Genomic DNA, 18,489 nt, shown 5'->3' on the forward strand with positions numbered 1-18,489 from the left:
TCTTCACAGCTGTCATGGCGTAGTGGTTAACTGCTGTGTCTATAGTGTACAGGGTCCTGGGTTCACGGGCTGTTTATTTTGTTGCTGGGCAGAACAAGGGCTGCTGGATACAGAGTGGTTAAGGCAATTTTGAGCAGCTTTAATCACATTTGCGCGGGTTTGTGTGAAGCTTAGCGGTGTTAAGGTATGGTTAAACGTACGGGTGCTTACACCATGTTGGCTTCGCTTAGCAGTGCGCAAATGTGCTTACCTGTTATATTGCAGCAATGCTGACACCTGCTAAGCATGGCTCAGCCCTGGTAACCAGTGCTCACATCCCAGTCTGATAAAGTAGCAGGGTAATGACATCTGTAATAAGTATGTATATAATGCCATGTACATAACATGTGTCTATGTGCTGTCATTACAGTAGCAAGGGGTGTGAGTCTCCTGTCTGGGACACTTGCATATATATAACCTGTACAACACTCTTATCCATGTGAACGTGTTACATACAAGGGTAGTATACCAGGTTATGTGCAGTCACACTGGCATGTAGTGTATCATGACATTATTACTGTTGACAGTGCTTTCCCATACAAGAGTAGATTGCTAATTGCAGTACTGGAAACAAACACCCCGGCATGCATAGATGGACTCTGATTCCTCACTGTCATGTTCCTGGTGTGTGAGCTGTGTCACATTATATATTTCCTACTGGATAATGATCTGACATGTGGAAAATAACTGCAGACTACTGTCTGTATAGCACATGTCAGTGAGGGCTGCCATCATGTAGTAATGGCATACCTATCAGTTTCAGACATCTATCTGTCAACACATTTGTCCTACTGCATAGCTAGTTGGTGAGCTGATGTTTGTCAGTCCCTGTACAGATATGTAGATGTCAGGTATCCATCTTGGATATGTACAGGCAATCTATTCTTGACTGACACTGTCATACCTGCCCAGCTGTGTTATAACTGGCACAGATAGAACACAACACCCTGTATGCACTACATGCCATGGATACCTCCACTACACTACCACAGTCAACAGAACATGCTTATGTACAGGTCTCCAAGACAGACACTAACCATGTTATGTAATACGTGTTGCATACATGTCAACTGGAGCACCTCACCATCCATTTGCAGGAGGCACCCAGAGGATTGGCTGATGCATGTCACTGTCACCCTGAGGGTCACCACAGTGGTGTCTGTAGATAGATGACCTGCTGGCACATGGCAGGTGGCATGATACCACTGTACACACATCCACTACACTTCCCATCTCTCCATGGACAATAGCCAGGTACACACCTATGAACACCTGCACCGATGCACCCCAGTACTGACAAATGTGTATGTGCATTACTGAAGATATCAGTGTCTGTGTGTTAGTACACCTGTAGTTGGGAATACCCTGAGGTAATTCACACCCACTGTGGAACCCATTGCCATAGTTAGATTTGGATGCTGGTGTACTGGACATTGCATGTACCTTGTTACACTCCTCTCCCTAAGGGCTACCTGGGCCTTGCAGTACCAGCACAACATTGTTGTACAAATCGGTTGATAGGCATGGGATACCCACTGAGTTCTGGCAAGTGTGTGTATGTGTGCATGTGTGCATATATGTAGGGCACAGCATTCCGAGGCCAGATACTCCTATTACAATACATATTGCCACACAGTATTAGGGTTAGTGATGTTGCTGCCCATAGGAGAGGCATGACAATGCATCACCCTACTATGCCTGTGGCATGTGCATTAGATGCATATCCCTGTAGTAGCACTCTTGGGATGGACAAGGGGTTGTATTGCAGTCCTGGTCAATATATGATGGTGGGTATGTCAGAGTGTCATTATGGGTTCCAGTGTGTACAATATCCACAGTGGGGTGTGGGTGCTGGGTAAAGTGTCATTACACCATGGTACCCTCGGTACATGTCCCATATACCACGGTATGGTGACCACTGTCACCATCAACCATACAGGTAACAGATAACACTATTCAGCCCAGTTATGCATGTGCCATGTGCAGCCTACCTGTAACGCATTGAATACACTGATAAGGTAGTTAGCATGATAGGCCTGGTCTCTTGGACGTGTGTCTAACTGATATGTGTCTGTTAATGTGTATATGATGGTATGTCATACTATGTATTGTCCATATACAAACCATTACATCCCCCATTACCATACTGTACATGCCTGGGATGTTCTGCATGTAACATGTAACCTGGAACACACTTCATCCTAAACTCTGCATGGTGTGTGCAATTAAAGCCACACACATCAGTAGCACTACATACCTAGGTAGGGGTCTATTTCCAGTCTTGTCCCAGTGTTGCCAAGTAAGAGTGTGCGTGTATGCGGAGGGATCTACTTCAAGTCACTGAATATACATGTCCCAGGGGGTCATCTGTCCATTTGGCACAGGCAGTAACTGTTATGCATACCTGTGACATGTGTTCAACTATACCCAGGTTATGGCACAATCGTGGTGTCACCACAGTGCCATACCCCTTGTGAGATATGACAGCAGACCATCATCCTGCTGACACATGGACACCTACAACACAAATGGATAACATTATGGAAACCACAATCACTCAGTGTTACTAACAGCTATAATGCATCATGGCTGGACAGCTACACTACCTGACATGTAAGCATTAAACATTACTGCTGACAACATGTTACACAGCAGTACATTGGTACACTGTAGTACAGACACCGTGTGCATCAGTACCATATTATCCTGTCCCTGCATCGATGTTATGAATGACAGGGATGTGGCACAGGTACCATCATATGCACAGGGTGTGTTGTTGGTTTGCCAGAGACCTAATGTGGGCCATATGTTTGACACCATGTGTGTGAGTGAGGGGTGTAAGTTAATGATATGGCCGTGGTGATGTGGTGTGTGTGGGTATGGAGTTGTCCTAGGTGTGTTTATATTGTGTGTAGGTATGCATGCACACAGTTCTGCCATGTGGCTACCCTATACAGGTGTTTGATGGACAGCTGAAGACCATACCTGGCAGGGTGTGCAGTTCACTGCCTCTGGCCACAGACATGAGAAGTGTGCCTGCCAGGGGTTCCACAGGCATGTCCAGGTACAAGCCTCGATATGTTACTCTCCCTTGATGATGACATATGTCCGCTGGAACCAGGTCCATCCTGGGACTGGCCAGGGTCACATGCATGTGGCCTGCTGTGGTGTGGACAGTGCCCACCCTGCAGTGTTGGAGCTGGCACTGCCACTACAGAAGCAGCTTGTTGTCCTTGCATGTCCATGTCAACCACCAGATGCTGGTGCTGCTGGCCTATGCCCATGTGGCCGTCGTACCAGTCCCACCACATGCACTAGCACGGACAATCCATGGTTGAGGAGGCCCACCATCTCACCCCACCATCTATCCATGACCTCTGTATAATAATGGATGGCACCTGTAAGATCACGGATGATGTCACTTACAGCTGAAAAAGCAGACCTCTGCAGCCTCAGACCCTGTCTGGTGTACCGTTCCATACATGCCTGCACCTCCATGACAGCCTGAAACATGCATTTGGTGGTACCAGATGTGGCACTTCTGCCAAGGACATGGTGACCAGCAGCCTTCCCAGGAGCACCCCTGTACATCAGCCTATGTAGTACCCTGCCAGAAATCCGGCTATTGCTGCTGTGTCCCGACAAAGCAGCTATAGATACCACACTGTCCTATGCATTTCCACCAGCAGCCAACTGTCCCTCTGTTATGGCCACTGGTGATGGGATATCTATAGGCAATGGGACTGTGTGCGGGGATGGGGTGGATAACAGGGGGATGTCAAATGATGGTGCAGTTTCTACCTCTGACAACCCTGCCTGTGCCTTAACATACCTATCATCATTTTCAGTGTCTGTATGGACACCAACATCAGATTGCATGCAGGAGGGTCCCTGACCCACCCCACCACCTGTGAGGAGAAATTAAAAAAAATGAACTTTAAGACCTGTACATCATTGCTTAACAGTACACACATACACACACACACACACACACACACACACACACACACACACACACACACACACACACACACACACACACACCCTGACATTCCACCATAACACCTACCTTTCCCTGAGTTTACAGACAGTCCCAGGTTTATTCTCTTAAATTCCCTATCCTGCATTACACTTGGAAACCAACACTCATTAATACCAATCATTAATGTATCATTCTTATAATTGGCTAGACAAGTGACCACAAAACATGACTTGTTACTCCATTACCTTTTTGACTTGATTGGAGTCGTTTTTTCAAGGAGTCACCGCTGTCATCCAGTGTTCACCTTGGGTTTGTCCAGACACTGTGAACATGGCCACCATATGTTAGGGGCTACTACAGTCACTCAATAATGTCACTCACTGGAGTGTCATACATAGTTATTGCTCAGTAGATGCAAGATCTGTTGCACTATTAACTTATTATGTGGACAACAGTAATATTTGGTTACACTCACTGGTGTTGTCTAGTAATTCCCCAATGCATCTGTAGTGCTGCATATGTGGGTATTCTTCCACCTGTCTGCTGATTGCAGTTTTAACAGTAAACCTGGTGTCTAGTTTCCCCCCCAATGCATGTTCCATACTACAGACCTTATTATACTATCAGCTGTCCTGAGGTTACATATCAGACAAGTATTGCTGGTGTCTCATGAGTCAGTCCATGTCCATGTCCATGTACTGCACAATTCCAAAGGGAAGTCAAGACGTATGAACAACCCCGCATTCACACATGTGCATACATGTACACACACATCCTACATTCAACCCCCTCCACTCCAGCAGATTACACATCCATCCCCCCCACACACACACACACTTGCAGGTGAGGTTGCACGAAGATATTACACACAGATCTCCCATTACCCATCTGTCAACATGCATAGCATATGGTACTCAACAACATCCAGTGCAGCTATAGTCAGTCCATGCTAGCAACAGTATACATGTGTGTGGTGCATGGGCTGTGTTAGTAGATGATACCCCTTCCCCTGGAAAACACTGAACTCATTTACACAGTATTGCTGTGCATCTGTTCAGCATGCTGCCATGTACTGTGCACCATACCTCCAGGTGTACACACCATTGCTGAATGTGTATTACTGTGCCAGTTATGTCTGTTCTGCTGCTTACAGCCCCTATGTGTTTGTCTGACACATACCTGGGATGATATGTGGACAGATGTCATTTGTGAATTCATGCTGTCTGATTTACAGATGTCATCATCAGCAGTGCATGTATGAGCAATATGTTACAATTACGCTGACAACTGTCAACCCATACTGTAGCTATGGGGTGTGTACACACCCTTATTGATATGATGCCCTCTTCCTTGATATGCCATGGGACCACATTACTGCATATGTTAACATTACACAAGCCTGATATGTGACATATGTCCTGTATGATCAAATGCAGTGTCAAACAAATGTGTTAGTTGTGCTGATGCTGATTGAGATGCATACACTTCATGGGTGCATATGTGTGCACACCCTTATCATGATGGTTTGTTGCACCTACTGTTATGTGTACTACAGAAGCTACTATTCCTGGCAGGGGTATGCTAACATGGGCCATCTGCATTTGCCAGAATATGGTAAGTCTGCCCTACACGTCCCCCAACTCTGCATGATTGCAAGGTCAACTCATGTGCACATCCCTTGGATATCACACACTGCCATCACTATTGATGTGGAGTCAGGGTTATGTCTGCCACAGTTCCTGACCCTGACTGTGTGCAGATGCAGCCATTCATAGCATCCTTTGGTTCCCTGCTGCAGTGCACCGTTGTGTCATGATAACACCCCCTCCCCACCTTTAGCCTTTTTGCAGATACTTGACAACTATGGCCTACACATGCATGTCAGTTTGCAGTGACCCAAACACTGAACACCACATGTGACAGCCTAGTCCCAGCTAATGAATGGCAAACATACAGGTGTACACTGGCACCAGCATGGTACAGATGGGGATGGTGGGCCTGAGGTGGGGTGAAGTGTTGGTTGTGCAGCACATGTTTCGTTCATGATACTGTCTGTAGATTTCCAACGTGGTCTTGGTACACCAGTACACATTGCAATGCATGCCTTTGGGAGACCTCTTCTGTTATGCATAGGCTACCTGTAGAGAGACCTACTACGACTCCCAGGATTTGAACCATGGCTGTGTGTGCTAAAAATGCTACAGTTCACATCTCAGTTGAGTGTGCTATTTAGATTATGTTGTCTATCTTTTCACTGTTTTCTGTTAATGTCTCTCTCAGTTGTCCAATATGACCTCTTGTGATTACAACAGTCATATACAGGCATTCCGACACATTTTATTTATGTAGCACAGTGTGGGTAACAATGCTTAATACAACAGTGCTATTAAGAGATTGCAACACTACATTACCATATGATACCGGAGTAAACACAGGCAGTCCAGCAGTTAGACCTTTATTGTCAGGCTGTTGACCTTTTATTTACATACAATCTATATGATACTCTTCCTACCATATTATCTGGTGTATTCAGTACATGCCTTAAACAATACAGGTTTTATACTGGCAATTAACTTTTTATTACTTTTAGATTTATTTCTTAGGACAGTACATTCAAGAGTATCACTAACCTGCCTCGCAAAACAACCTCTGCAATCTACAGGCATGGGCTTCCCAGTTCACAGTCCACTTGTCTGCCACTGCCAATGATATAAGAGGAATATTTAGCCATACCTATCCATAATATACATGAGCTGGCAATTATTAAACAGGTAGTGGACTAATACTTAAACATGACTGGGACATCCCCCATCTACCTAGCCTCTTGGATCCTCTAATCCAAGAGCTCCCTCTTTCTTTGCTTCAGGTTGGCATAGTGAAGCCTGACCTGCTCACCAGTTCAAGGTATGCCAGTGGTACTGGTGAGGTCATGGGCTAGATGGTCCCAGGCTTCTGCTTTATATTGGGAACCCTGGTACTGGCCCTGCAGTAGTCTCTGGTTATGTTCTTTAACAAGAAGTCCTGCTATGACTTTGGACTCCTGGATGCCCCAGCACTGTGCTCAAAAGTGCACTCCTTCTCCCAGACCAGTAATAGTGCCTACAGGAGGAAACTGCAACCAGTTATGATATGTATTCCTGCCTGTTGGGTTTAAATAGGGCCGATTTTCCCCACTTTGGCTGTGATTGGATGGTTTTGAAAATGATAAGCTATGGGCAAACCTGCTTAACTAAGGTTGGCATAGCTTAAAGGGGTATACCAATAGGCAAACTGATTTAGCTGGCCTACACATTGCTTACACCTAGTAAGCAGGCATGTGCAAAGTTTAGCATTGCTTAATTTTTAATTTGCATACTATTTGCTGTTTGGCATTGCTTTATTATTCATTGCATGTTATATATGTGTTTGGTATCCATGATTTATGTGTATGTACATGGTATGGGGTCCTTGTGTTTATTATAGCAATAACCTATGCCTGGGTGTGGTTAATGCTGAATTTACTCACGGTTGGTGTGGTTTGGTCATGAGGGCAAAGCTGTGGGCAAAAGCAACGGAGAAAGCAAGATCTCCGTTGCTTTTTACAAACTGTTTCGCTATGTTAAATGGGTTTAACATAGTGAGACAGCTTTAAAAAAGCTACGGAGAATCTCTGTTGCTTTTTATAAAGCTGTCTCGCTATGTTAACCCCATTTAACATAGCGAGACAGTTTTGAAAAAAGCAACAGAGAAAGCAAGATCTCCATTGCTTTTTACAAACTGTCTCGCTATGTTAAAAGAGTTTAACATAGCAAGACAGCTTTAAAAAATCAACAGAGAATCTCCGTTGTTTTTTTTAAAGCTGTCTCTCTATGTTAAACTCATTTAACATAGCGAGACAGTGTGAAGCAACGGAGATCTTGTGTTCTCCATTGCTGTAAAAAAGAGTTATAGTAATGGAAAAAGTCCGGGCGACCGGACCTTTTTCCATTACTATAACTCTGATTTACAACGTGCATGCTGACCAATCAATGTGTACATTTTTGAATATTATTGGGGTGCTGTTGGGGATTTCAATACTTTATTACAATGACACCTCACATCTTGACTTAATGCAGTACTCCAGTTCACATATTTATGTTATGTAGTAGGTTATACAACATAAAACTGTATATACATTCCTTTCACATGTAATTTCTGATTTTGCTATAGTGAGGATCTGTTTGGGGATACCTCACTCTTATGTACTACTGTGATGGCTTACTGGTTAACTACTGTGACTGTAGTGTACAGGGTCCTGAGTTCAAGACCTGCAAGGGCTGTTTATTTTGTTGCTGGGCAGAACAGTGGTGGTTGCATACAGGGTGCTTTAGGTACTTTTAAGCAATTGTAAGCAGGTTTGCGTGGGTTTGCACGATGGTAAGTAGTGCTAACTCCCGAGTAAATATGCTTACAGAGAGTTAGCTTCAATATTGCTTAACTTATGTGTGCATTGCTTACCCTCATGCAAACAGGCTTAAACCCACTTACTAATGCTTAAATATGCTTACTCCCACTTACTATTGCTTAATAGTGTTTACTCCTGCTTACCCCTGCACTAATTTAGACAGAAATGTAAAATGGTTCTTTGGAAGGTGGTGGATTTGGACACTCTATGGATTTATCATTTATTACACATTATACCTTTGGTTTGTATCCCTGATTCATGTGTACATATACTGTATGGGGAACTTGTATTTATCTATGGATTTTACAACATTATTACAATGACAACTCACATCTTCATTTAATGCAGTACTCCAGTACACAAATATATGTTATTTAGTAGGTTATGCAACAAATAATATTGTTCATGATGTTATTTGACATGTAAAATGAAATGTACTGGAGTGAGACTCGAGCTGGGAATGACTGCTCGTTAGGTGAATACTCTGACCACTGCACTATTGCAGTACTGCTTCTTTTGCATAAATCTTGATATTTATCTTCTTGTGCCATTTAAGCTACAGTATACATAGCTAAACAATGGGCAAACCAGCACATCTATGGTTAAATTTTATCTGTTTGATAAAATAAATAAACTGTTTATATTATGATGTTTAAATATTGCTCTTATCAACTTGGGGGGTGTTGCTGGGGGTATGCAAACCCCTATGAGCAGTCTCACTCATTGTACTAGCTAAACTGCAGTTCTTGACTGCAGGGGCGTGTATATTGTGAGAGCTCTGCTCTCAAACACGCCCTCTGCACTAATCCATGCTCCGTGTCCATTTAGGAGCTCAGGCAGAGTGCTTTCATTAATATGCCTGGTGCGCTGCCGTGCTGCTCCTAAATGGTCAAAGATTACTGAATCTGGGGGCATATATCGCATTTAACTTTGCATTCCAGTAGATTATTAATTCTGTGAGACAAGCTGGTTTGACTGTTATTCTACATATTAAGAACAAATGTGTTTTGCTTGTTTTCTCATTCCTTTACAGGTGAAAATCGGAATGCTCTCATTTCTTATATGAAGCACTTACTTCTGCACACCACATTATTAAGCCTTTTCCATGTTCCATTTTCACACATGTAGTAAATGTTCCCTTCTTTCATGTATCCAGGTCGACAGTTGTATTTCAGTACACTATAATGAGGGTAAGATTCCTTCCTTTCTTCTGCCAGTTCTTCAGCTACTGTATTTGGAGGTGAAAGGCAGTCTGAAAATAAGCAGATTAAATTACTTATTACTAAAGTGTAATTTTGTTTGGTTTCCATGTAACATAACTCTCAATTAATTTTGATTTGTGTTAATCTTCAGTATTTATTGCTACAAAAATGAAGGTAAATGTATTAACTAAGTCATTTTAGTTAAGAAATGATTAAAAAGGTGGCTAGAGATCTGTGTGAAAATAACCAGTGAAAGTAGAGACATAACAGACATTAGAGAGCAAAATGAATGCCTGACTGACTTTACAGTATTTGGTTTCATGAAAGAACAAGACTGGAGAATCCTAATTTGGAGGCATCAGAGAGTGAACAAAGTGAAAAGATGGACATTACATCTTGAATGAGACAGCTGAAAACATGGCATGGTGTATAAAGCAGATGGGTTGCCCTCAAAATGCTTAGAAACTCAGAAACAGTTCTGGCAGACTCACAGACATAGGGATTTTGAAGAGATAGCATATGATTAGAGAAAAGCTAGAAGAGTGCTCATCCATGTATGTGGGGTACAAATTCAACCTAGAATTGCTAGAGTGTAAGTCTGATCTCAGCACCACTGATAGAAATGGAAACGATTTTGAGAGTGAGTCTGATGGTATTTCTGAATGGCAAGGATCTTCATGATGTGCTTCAACATGGCTTCATAACCAAAACGTCCTTCCAGTCTGATGTAATTCAGTTTTATAATTCATTTACAATGAGACTGGAAAAGAACAGCACAACCAATGTAGTCTACCATGGGTTTATAAAAGCTGTCAATACTCTGCCACAGGAAAGGCTGTTGAATAAGTAGGAAGGACTGGAATCAGGAAAGTAGGTAGGAGGGTGTATGGACAGAAAGATACAAAGGGTGTTGGTGAAGAGGGACGCTATAAGAGGAAAATATGATGATTAGTGTCATGCACTGGATGGGTTTACAGTTATTCCTTAACATCTTTGCCTTGGGCAGAGAAAAAGACATACAGAATAGGATCACTAACGCAGACAAAGGCAGATTGTCACTCCTTGGTCAATAGAACCACTAGGTTAGGAGAACATCTTTCATGGCAGCTTTTTTTCATGAGGGCATTGTGTGACTTAAGGAGATGGAGCAGGCAAGAAATCTAAGTGTAAAGAGAGTAGCTCCAGGTAACCACAAGAGCAAAGTGCAAAGTGAAAATCCAGCATCTCAAGGATTCAAAGATGCATTCTCAGTGGAAGTTTTTTTAAGGTCTTCTTTGACTTTTTCTACACTTTACTTGTTGAACATTAAGCCCCCATCTTCACATTATAGCAATGCCATTTGTTAGACCTGCTTACCACTCAACGGTCAAACACCGAAGGGAAATCATTAGGAGATTTTTCTCTTTATGGTGCTAACTACTTCTTTGATACTGATTACATTCACAAACAGAGAACCTACTATGCCGTCTTTTTTGTGCATGCTGATGCTGCTATTACTGCTGCACATGTTCAGTAAAGACCTCCTCACGAACAAGACTTGAAGTGCTCATGCATTCATACACAGAAGGACCTGCCATGCTCATTGAAGGCTACCTTATTAGTAATATCTGGCAGAGTCAAGCGCAGGTCTATGGCCTTTATGTTGCATGCTATGCATCTTTATCTCCAGGTGGTTCTGGTAATGCTGGTCCAGACATCCTCCCTTCTCTTAGGGTAGGAGAGGCATCATCAGCCACTCACTCCCACCTTCTTTTGTTGGCTCTTCTATTACCTGGGTTTCTAGTTGATCCCAGGTCATCTGTGTCACTTTCAGGGCCTTATCCATCTGTGCCATTGAACAAGTCATCCTCATAAGAATTCATTACAAAGATAAGGAAGCATTTCTTCTACATTACTGATCAATGGTCAGGCCGTAGTTGGAATACTGCATGGGGATCTGAAGGATGTCCCCATGTCCCCATACAGAGTGATGAGTAAGGTAACTCAAGTGACTAGGGTGATGGTGATGTTGACTCTGAAGGAAGGCTGAATGTGCATGGCCACATGTATGTAGAAATGAGGAAGGAGAGAGCAAAAAGGATCCATGGAAGAACTTTCCTGAATGCATACATACATGTAGGCAAATACTGCAGGCACTGGCAATAAAGTTTTACTAACCTGCCAATATACCAAAACATTCATACCTATAGAAATGTCCACATAAAGAGAGAGAGAGAGAGAGAGAGAGAGAGAGACACACACACACACACACACACACACACACACACACACACACACACACACACACACACACACACACACACACACACACACACACACACACACACACACACACACACACACACACACACACACGTATGCAGATACATGCGCACACACAATTAATAGCAACATAGAATGTAGCCTCCATCCCTTTCGTCAGTATATTACCCCAAATACTGTTCCTGCCTGATCCTGTTGGTTGTAGTCTGTTTGTTTAATCTACAATTTTAGTTTATTGGAGGCTTGTGCCCACTATCTCTAGTCTGCAGTCATACCCATTTGCTGTAGGGTGAGCATCATGTGCACTCCCAGGGAATTTAACAGATTCCATCTACATCACACACAAGCCAACAAATTTATGGCAGGGCAATATTTCTGACTGATATATGTCATTCCATGTTTTCCTTATGGCTCCTTGATGTCAGTATAGGTACAGTCAGTAGCACTTATCCCAGTCAATGAACCTACAACCACACAGCATGCATACATGGCGATGCACATTCCTTGGAAATTTCTGTGTGTGATAGGAGTTTAATTATATGCTATAGTATATATGGATCTACTTTGATCCAGCAAATTTACGTTTCATTGAAACGTAAATTCGCAAACTCACTCACACGAAAGTGCATTTTTTCGAAAATGCACTTTCGTTTAAAAAAAAAACTAAAACCAAAACCAAGAAAAAAAAACACACTAAATACAACTATGCAGGGGGACAAGTCCCCCTGCACCCCCCTACACCACCTCTACTTTAATATTCTCACTCCGAGATCGCACTACAGTGGGGAAAAGGGAATATTCCCTTCTTCTTCCTTTTGAAAAAATGCACTTTCATGTAAGTCAGTTCACGAATTTACATTTCGAGAAAAACGTAAATTCACTGGATCAAATGGGATCCAGTATATATACAAGACTGCATCTGGTGTCCTGTATGTAGCTAGTTGAGGGATACCACCACTACCAGAAATCATCCAGTAAAGAATTTGTGTGGCAAGGATAAAATGCTATCAACACTTTTGTAAAAAGTACAACGATAACCCACACTGCCTAGTAAGTTATTCGTCCTCACAGTACATCATAGAGGGGCTGCACTGTACTTAGTGGAAATTTAGGAGCTCCTGTTTGGTTAAATCTACAAAAATTCCACCTCGCAGCAAAGTGCTAATTGTTCTTTGGCCCAAGAAGGTGTGTTATACCAGTTCCTGTTAAATCACCACTGTCTTTCAGCACTGCCAAACCGTCCATATTAAGCATTCATTACTAATCCTTGTGCGTTTGTGAATGTGTGTGTGTGTGTGTGTGTGTGTGTGTGTGTGTGTGTGTGTGTGTGTGTGTGTGTGTGTGTGTGTGTGTGTGTGTGTGTGTGTGTGTGTGTGTGTGTGTGTGTGTGTGTGTGTGTGTGTGTGTGTGTGTGTGTGTGTGTGTGTGTGTGTGTGTGTGTGTGTGTGTGTGTGTGTGTGTGTGTGTGTGTGCATGCATCTGTAAATGTGTGTGTGTGTGTGTGTGTGTGTGTGTGTGTGTGTGTGTGTGTGTGTGTGTGCATGCATCCATATTCAATAGTGTGTGTGTGTGTGTGTGTGTGTATTCAATAGTGTGTGTGTTTATGCGTGTATTCAAAAGTGTATGTGTGTGTGTGTATGTGTCTATGTATTCAATAAATTGAATAAAATTAATGTGTGGAATGTATGTGAAGGACATGGTTATGAATAAAGACTGTGACTGATACAGAAATATAGTGTTTGTCACTGGTTTCAGTACCCAAAGTGCTCATTTCAGACATAACTGACATGAGAACAAGATAGTACATTTGTGTAAGTAAACTTACCATAACTATATGTTCGAATAATCACTGCTGCAGTAGCCTTAGTTTATGGCTTCTATCCCGCATAGGATATAACAACTGATCAGTTTCCAGTGCTTCAAGGCATCTTCCACTCATCCAAACAGTTAGTCTGCAAGAGCTGAACTGAATAAAAGGATAGATTTAAGTGCCAAGCCCTTCTGAGCTTTCATGCCAACAGAAAAACTTTAGCTTAACTTACTACATTTGGGAGGTGGAAGGGGAAGGGTTCAGGACCCCTGGCAGAATAGACCTAGCAAAGCCTGATCTAGACCTAGAGAAGGAATCAAGCTTGTAATGCCAAGTGAAAGAATATACAGGGGACCAAGTTGCTGCTTCTAGAATGCTTTTAGATTCCAACCTTTACCAAAAAGCCACAGATAAAACAAGGTAGAGGGTCCTTGTCTCTGCATGTAATCATTTTGTTTTGGTGAGTATAACGAAATGTAATGTAGCCTTATGTAGCCTTAGACAACAATTTGGAAATAGACTGTTATGATACAGGTTGTCCCTTCTTCTTACCTTCACAAGAAATGAACAATTGATCTCAAAGTCTGAAAGATTTAGTTCTTTCAAGATAGTACCTGAGTTGTCTGTGGACATTCAAGGTACGGAGTAGTTTGTCTCCCTCATTTTCAGGTTCAAAAAACAAAGCAGGAAGATGGATAGCTCAGTTTAAAGTAAACTCAGATACCACTTTAAGCATAAAAGAAGGATTAGTTCTCAAGGAAACCCTGTCTCTGTGGCAAAGGAGGCAAGGCTGACTCACAGTAAGAGCATACAACTCAAATATTCTTTTTGCAATGGTCAGAGCAAGCAGTAAAACAGTTTTCCATATTATGAGCCTCAAGTTGGAAAGGCTAGCTGGTAAAAATAGAATGGTGATATTCCAGCTTCTCTAACACAAAATTATTATCCTAAGGAGAAGCCACCATTTTTATTGGCCTCTTATGCAAAACTCCTTTAGAAAACATTTTTGCATCATAATGCATTGAAAGAGGAAGATCCATGGGCAGACATGCTGAAATGGCTGATAAATGAACCTTGATAGAGAAGTAAGAAAGGTCATAAGATAGTAACTCACACAAATATTTTAAAATATGAGTTAAAACTAGCCCTGAATGGATGCTGGTTATACTGGTGGCAACAACTAAAAAAACTTTTCCATTTGCCAATATATGATTTTCTATTTGCAGGCTTTGTTGCCTCCATTAGTACCTGCTGCACATCCTCAGTAAACAGTAGCTAAAAGGGAATTAAGACTCTATCATCCAGGTAGTCAGTGGAAGATGATTGTGGTTAGGATGTACTAAACACCCCTGATCTTGTTTGACTAGATTCATTCTGAGAGAAGGCGTGTGGTAATTGCCCCTGGCCATTTCCTAAAGAAAAGAGAGCCTCTGTTGCCTGGGCCAGAAGGGAGTCACCACAATGAACTTTGGTGATTCCTTCTGAATCTTCAGAAGTACTTTGGGTATCAGTGGAAAGAGTGGAAAGCATACAGAAACATTAGTTTTGACTGAAAAAAAGGCATCTGTCTTCCACACCTTCTTGCATGGAGTTTTGAAGCAGAATCTTGCCAGCTTTTTGTTCAGAGAGGAGGTAAATAGGTCTACTTAGGGAATTCCACACAGGTGAATCATATTTTGGAAGACCCCCAGATCAAGTTTCTATTTCTGAGCATCTGCCTTTGTCCTGCTCAGCTTGTCTGCTGCACAGTTTTGCTCTGATAGAAAGTAGGATACCTGTAGAGTGAGACTGTGCTGGGGGGGTTAGGACCCATTTTTCCTATCTTGTTGATGTACCGCATGATGGTTGTATTGTTTGTAACAACATGAAAATGTCCTGGGGACCAAAGATATCTTGATCAGGGCAAGCATCTCTTTTATGTGTATGTGTTGCTTCTGTCCTTAATATGCTCCTCAAGCAAAGTCTGAGATGTTTCTGGTGACTGACTGCTTTGGAACAGAGACAGAGAAGGGGAGACATGGATTTAGGTATACTTGGTGTCTCCCCAATGTGATCTCTCTACTAACAAACTTCAGCACTATGGATGTTGGTGCTGGGACCAAAGAGACTTCATACACTATTGTATCTTTCCTATGTGGAGTCTTGTCAGGGGTATAATGAGAATCATAGATGCCATGAGACCTAAAATCCTGAAGTATTCCCCTAGAGTGATCAAAGTCTGAGTGAAAAACCTTAGAGGTCAATCTAGATATACATCTATGTTTTTTTTCCTGTGGAAGAAGAGCTGTTTGAACTGAGGTGTCTAGCTTACTCCCCAGGAACACAATCCTGCATGAAGCAGTTAAAAAAGACTTTTGAATGTTTTCTTTGAATCCAAACTTGTGTAAGAGATCTCTCACCCACGGGAGAGATTCCGGACACTTTGAAAAAGACTCTGCAAAGATAAGCAAGTCATTTTCCATATTTGGATGACTTGCAAAGATAAGTAAGACATCAAAATATGGAAAATGTTGATATCCCATAGCCTGCAATAAGGTATAACTGGAGCTAGACCTTTTGGGAACACGTTTGTTGCAGCGGATAGTCTGAATGGTAAGGCAGAGAACTGACAATGTGATCAAGACACACAAAACCTAGAAACACCTGAAGTATGATTGAATAGAAATGGGATAGGTAGCATCTTTTTAAATCTAGTACAAAAAAATCTTCACAAGCAGATAAACAGAGTTAAACCAAATAAACATGAGATAAAATAAAATGAAAACAACAAATGGCACTCTGACACACTGCTGAAATAAAAGGAGTTTATTAAAGGTAAGTGCTTTCACAATCAAATGATCATTTAATCAGACCATATTACACAAACATTGGCAAATTAAAATAAATATACATTTATAGCCAATCAAAACATGTCTAAAAATATACTTCCAATGAAAACAGTTCCTTAAAATGCTCATTTATTGGGCAGAAAAAATAGAGGTAATCTCTAGTCAGAAACATATTTAGAAATAATATGTCCAATCAATGAAAACCAATGTAAAAACTGTATTGGGTAGAAGACAACCAATAAAGCACATTAAACCATATTTAAATTAGATGGAAGCATCACCAAACCAGAGCATACAATTCAGGGATTCATCCAATCAGCAAAGAACTGCATACATACTCTCAACTGAGCACTAAAACCTAACCAAAATCATAGAAAAGTGTTTAGAAGGTTTGATGAAAAACAAAAACATCCCTCAAAACACATAATAATTTAACTAGGCCACAGGACTTTAGGACTATTTTAAGAGAAACCATGTTATTAGAACCTGATCCCCTGTCTGCTCTAAACTGAATAATCCACCTCAGTTCTGCCCTCTCCGTCACATTGTTAAAATTTGCAAGCCTTGGATTTTCTTGGAGTGTCTCATGCACCATAAACTTGAACATATGTGAAGCACCTTCAATTTCAGTATGTTTTGCTATGGCATTCAAAAAGTCTTATGTGTGCGAATGTTATACATCTGTTCCCTGATCCTTTCTGTTAAGCATTGATTAGTCTTTCCTATATAGAAGGATTTACAGACCGAACAGTGTGTAAGGTAAATTAATTGTGAGTGTCAAAATCAGCCATAGCTTGAAAAACATATTTAAACCCTTATCAAGATGTATAAAAAAAGTTATACTATCCACAAAAGCACAGTAATTACATTTACTGTAAGGGGAAGTACGTGCAACTTCTCCAACAGAAGTATTTTTTCTCCTATCATTAGGATAGCATAATCTACTCTTAAGGCATCTCCTGTTTTTAAAACAAAAACGTGGTACATCACCCTCTAATTCTCTAATTCTACCATCAGTTATAAGGACTGGTAACTAAATTCACATCATTGGTATAAAAAAGTGAAACGGAGACAAACTGGGTCTTATTGACATACTTCTCTGATAAATCAGACTGTGAAGAAAAATGCAGTCTCATATGGGTATTTCTTAGATGACTAATCTGTTAAAGGTTCATATCAATATCTGGACTCTCATAACCTCTATCCAAAATCTGGCATTGCCAGGAAACATGAATGAGGAGAAGAGGTAACAGTTTGTGAAGCGACAGCATTTTGAACTTGGGCACTACCACAAATGGGTTTAGGAAATAAAGATCCAGAACTCGTTTACAGACATTTTCTTTATTTGGTACTCAGAACATCCTTAAATAAAAACCTCTCCGACCCTAGGCAGCAAGAAGTGGTTCTATCACTCCCTGGGACAGTATGTGATGAAAGATAGGGTGAAATAAAACAGTATGGTCTGGCTAAGGTGAAATTATCCCCTGAAAAGGAGAGATTTTTTTTGTCTTAAATTATCTGTTGCCAAAGAGAAAAGAGGAGACTTCCTGAAAGGAAAAAGGGACTGCCAGGGTGGGGTGACAAGATTCCTTAAATAGTCATTCTTACTTGTTGGACTGTACATATTTTTTGAGGGGGAGGGGTTCTTGAATTATTTTTGGAGCACCCATGCCATTTAGGTTTAAATTTCTGTTTACCTGACTTTTGTTGAAACTGCCTATGTTGTCTTTTGCCAAAACTGCATGAGGGGTTAGCAAATCCCTTAGAAATTTTGAAAAAGGAGGGATGAAAACCTCTGAAAAAGTTTACCCCCTTTCATCACACTTTTTGATAACTTCTGCAGTAGAGGAACCAAAAATGAAATTGCTATCCAAAGGAGAATTTAAAATCTCAGTTTTCACATCATCTGGGAGTTTCTGAGAATGCAGTCAGGCAAACTTCCT

At 41.5% G+C, this 18,489-nt stretch overlaps 1 protein-coding gene across 1 annotated transcript in view; it reads right to left on the minus strand.

The window, feature by feature from the left end:
- Positions 1-18,489, minus strand: part of LOC122814265 (complement factor H-like) — a 196,019-nt gene that overhangs the window by 111,426 nt on the left and 66,104 nt on the right. The window contains exon 2 of the mRNA XM_044086859.1: positions 9,520-9,696. Coding sequence (XP_043942794.1) covers positions 9,520-9,696 — 177 coding nt within the window. The remainder of the gene's footprint in view (positions 1-9,519; positions 9,697-18,489) is intronic.

The sequence above is a fragment of the Protopterus annectens genome, chromosome 10.part0 (genome assembly GCF_019279795.1).
Source record: "Protopterus annectens isolate FY-2018-M chromosome 10.part0, PAN1.0, whole genome shotgun sequence".
NCBI lineage: Eukaryota > Metazoa > Chordata > Ceratodontiformes > Protopteridae > Protopterus > Protopterus annectens.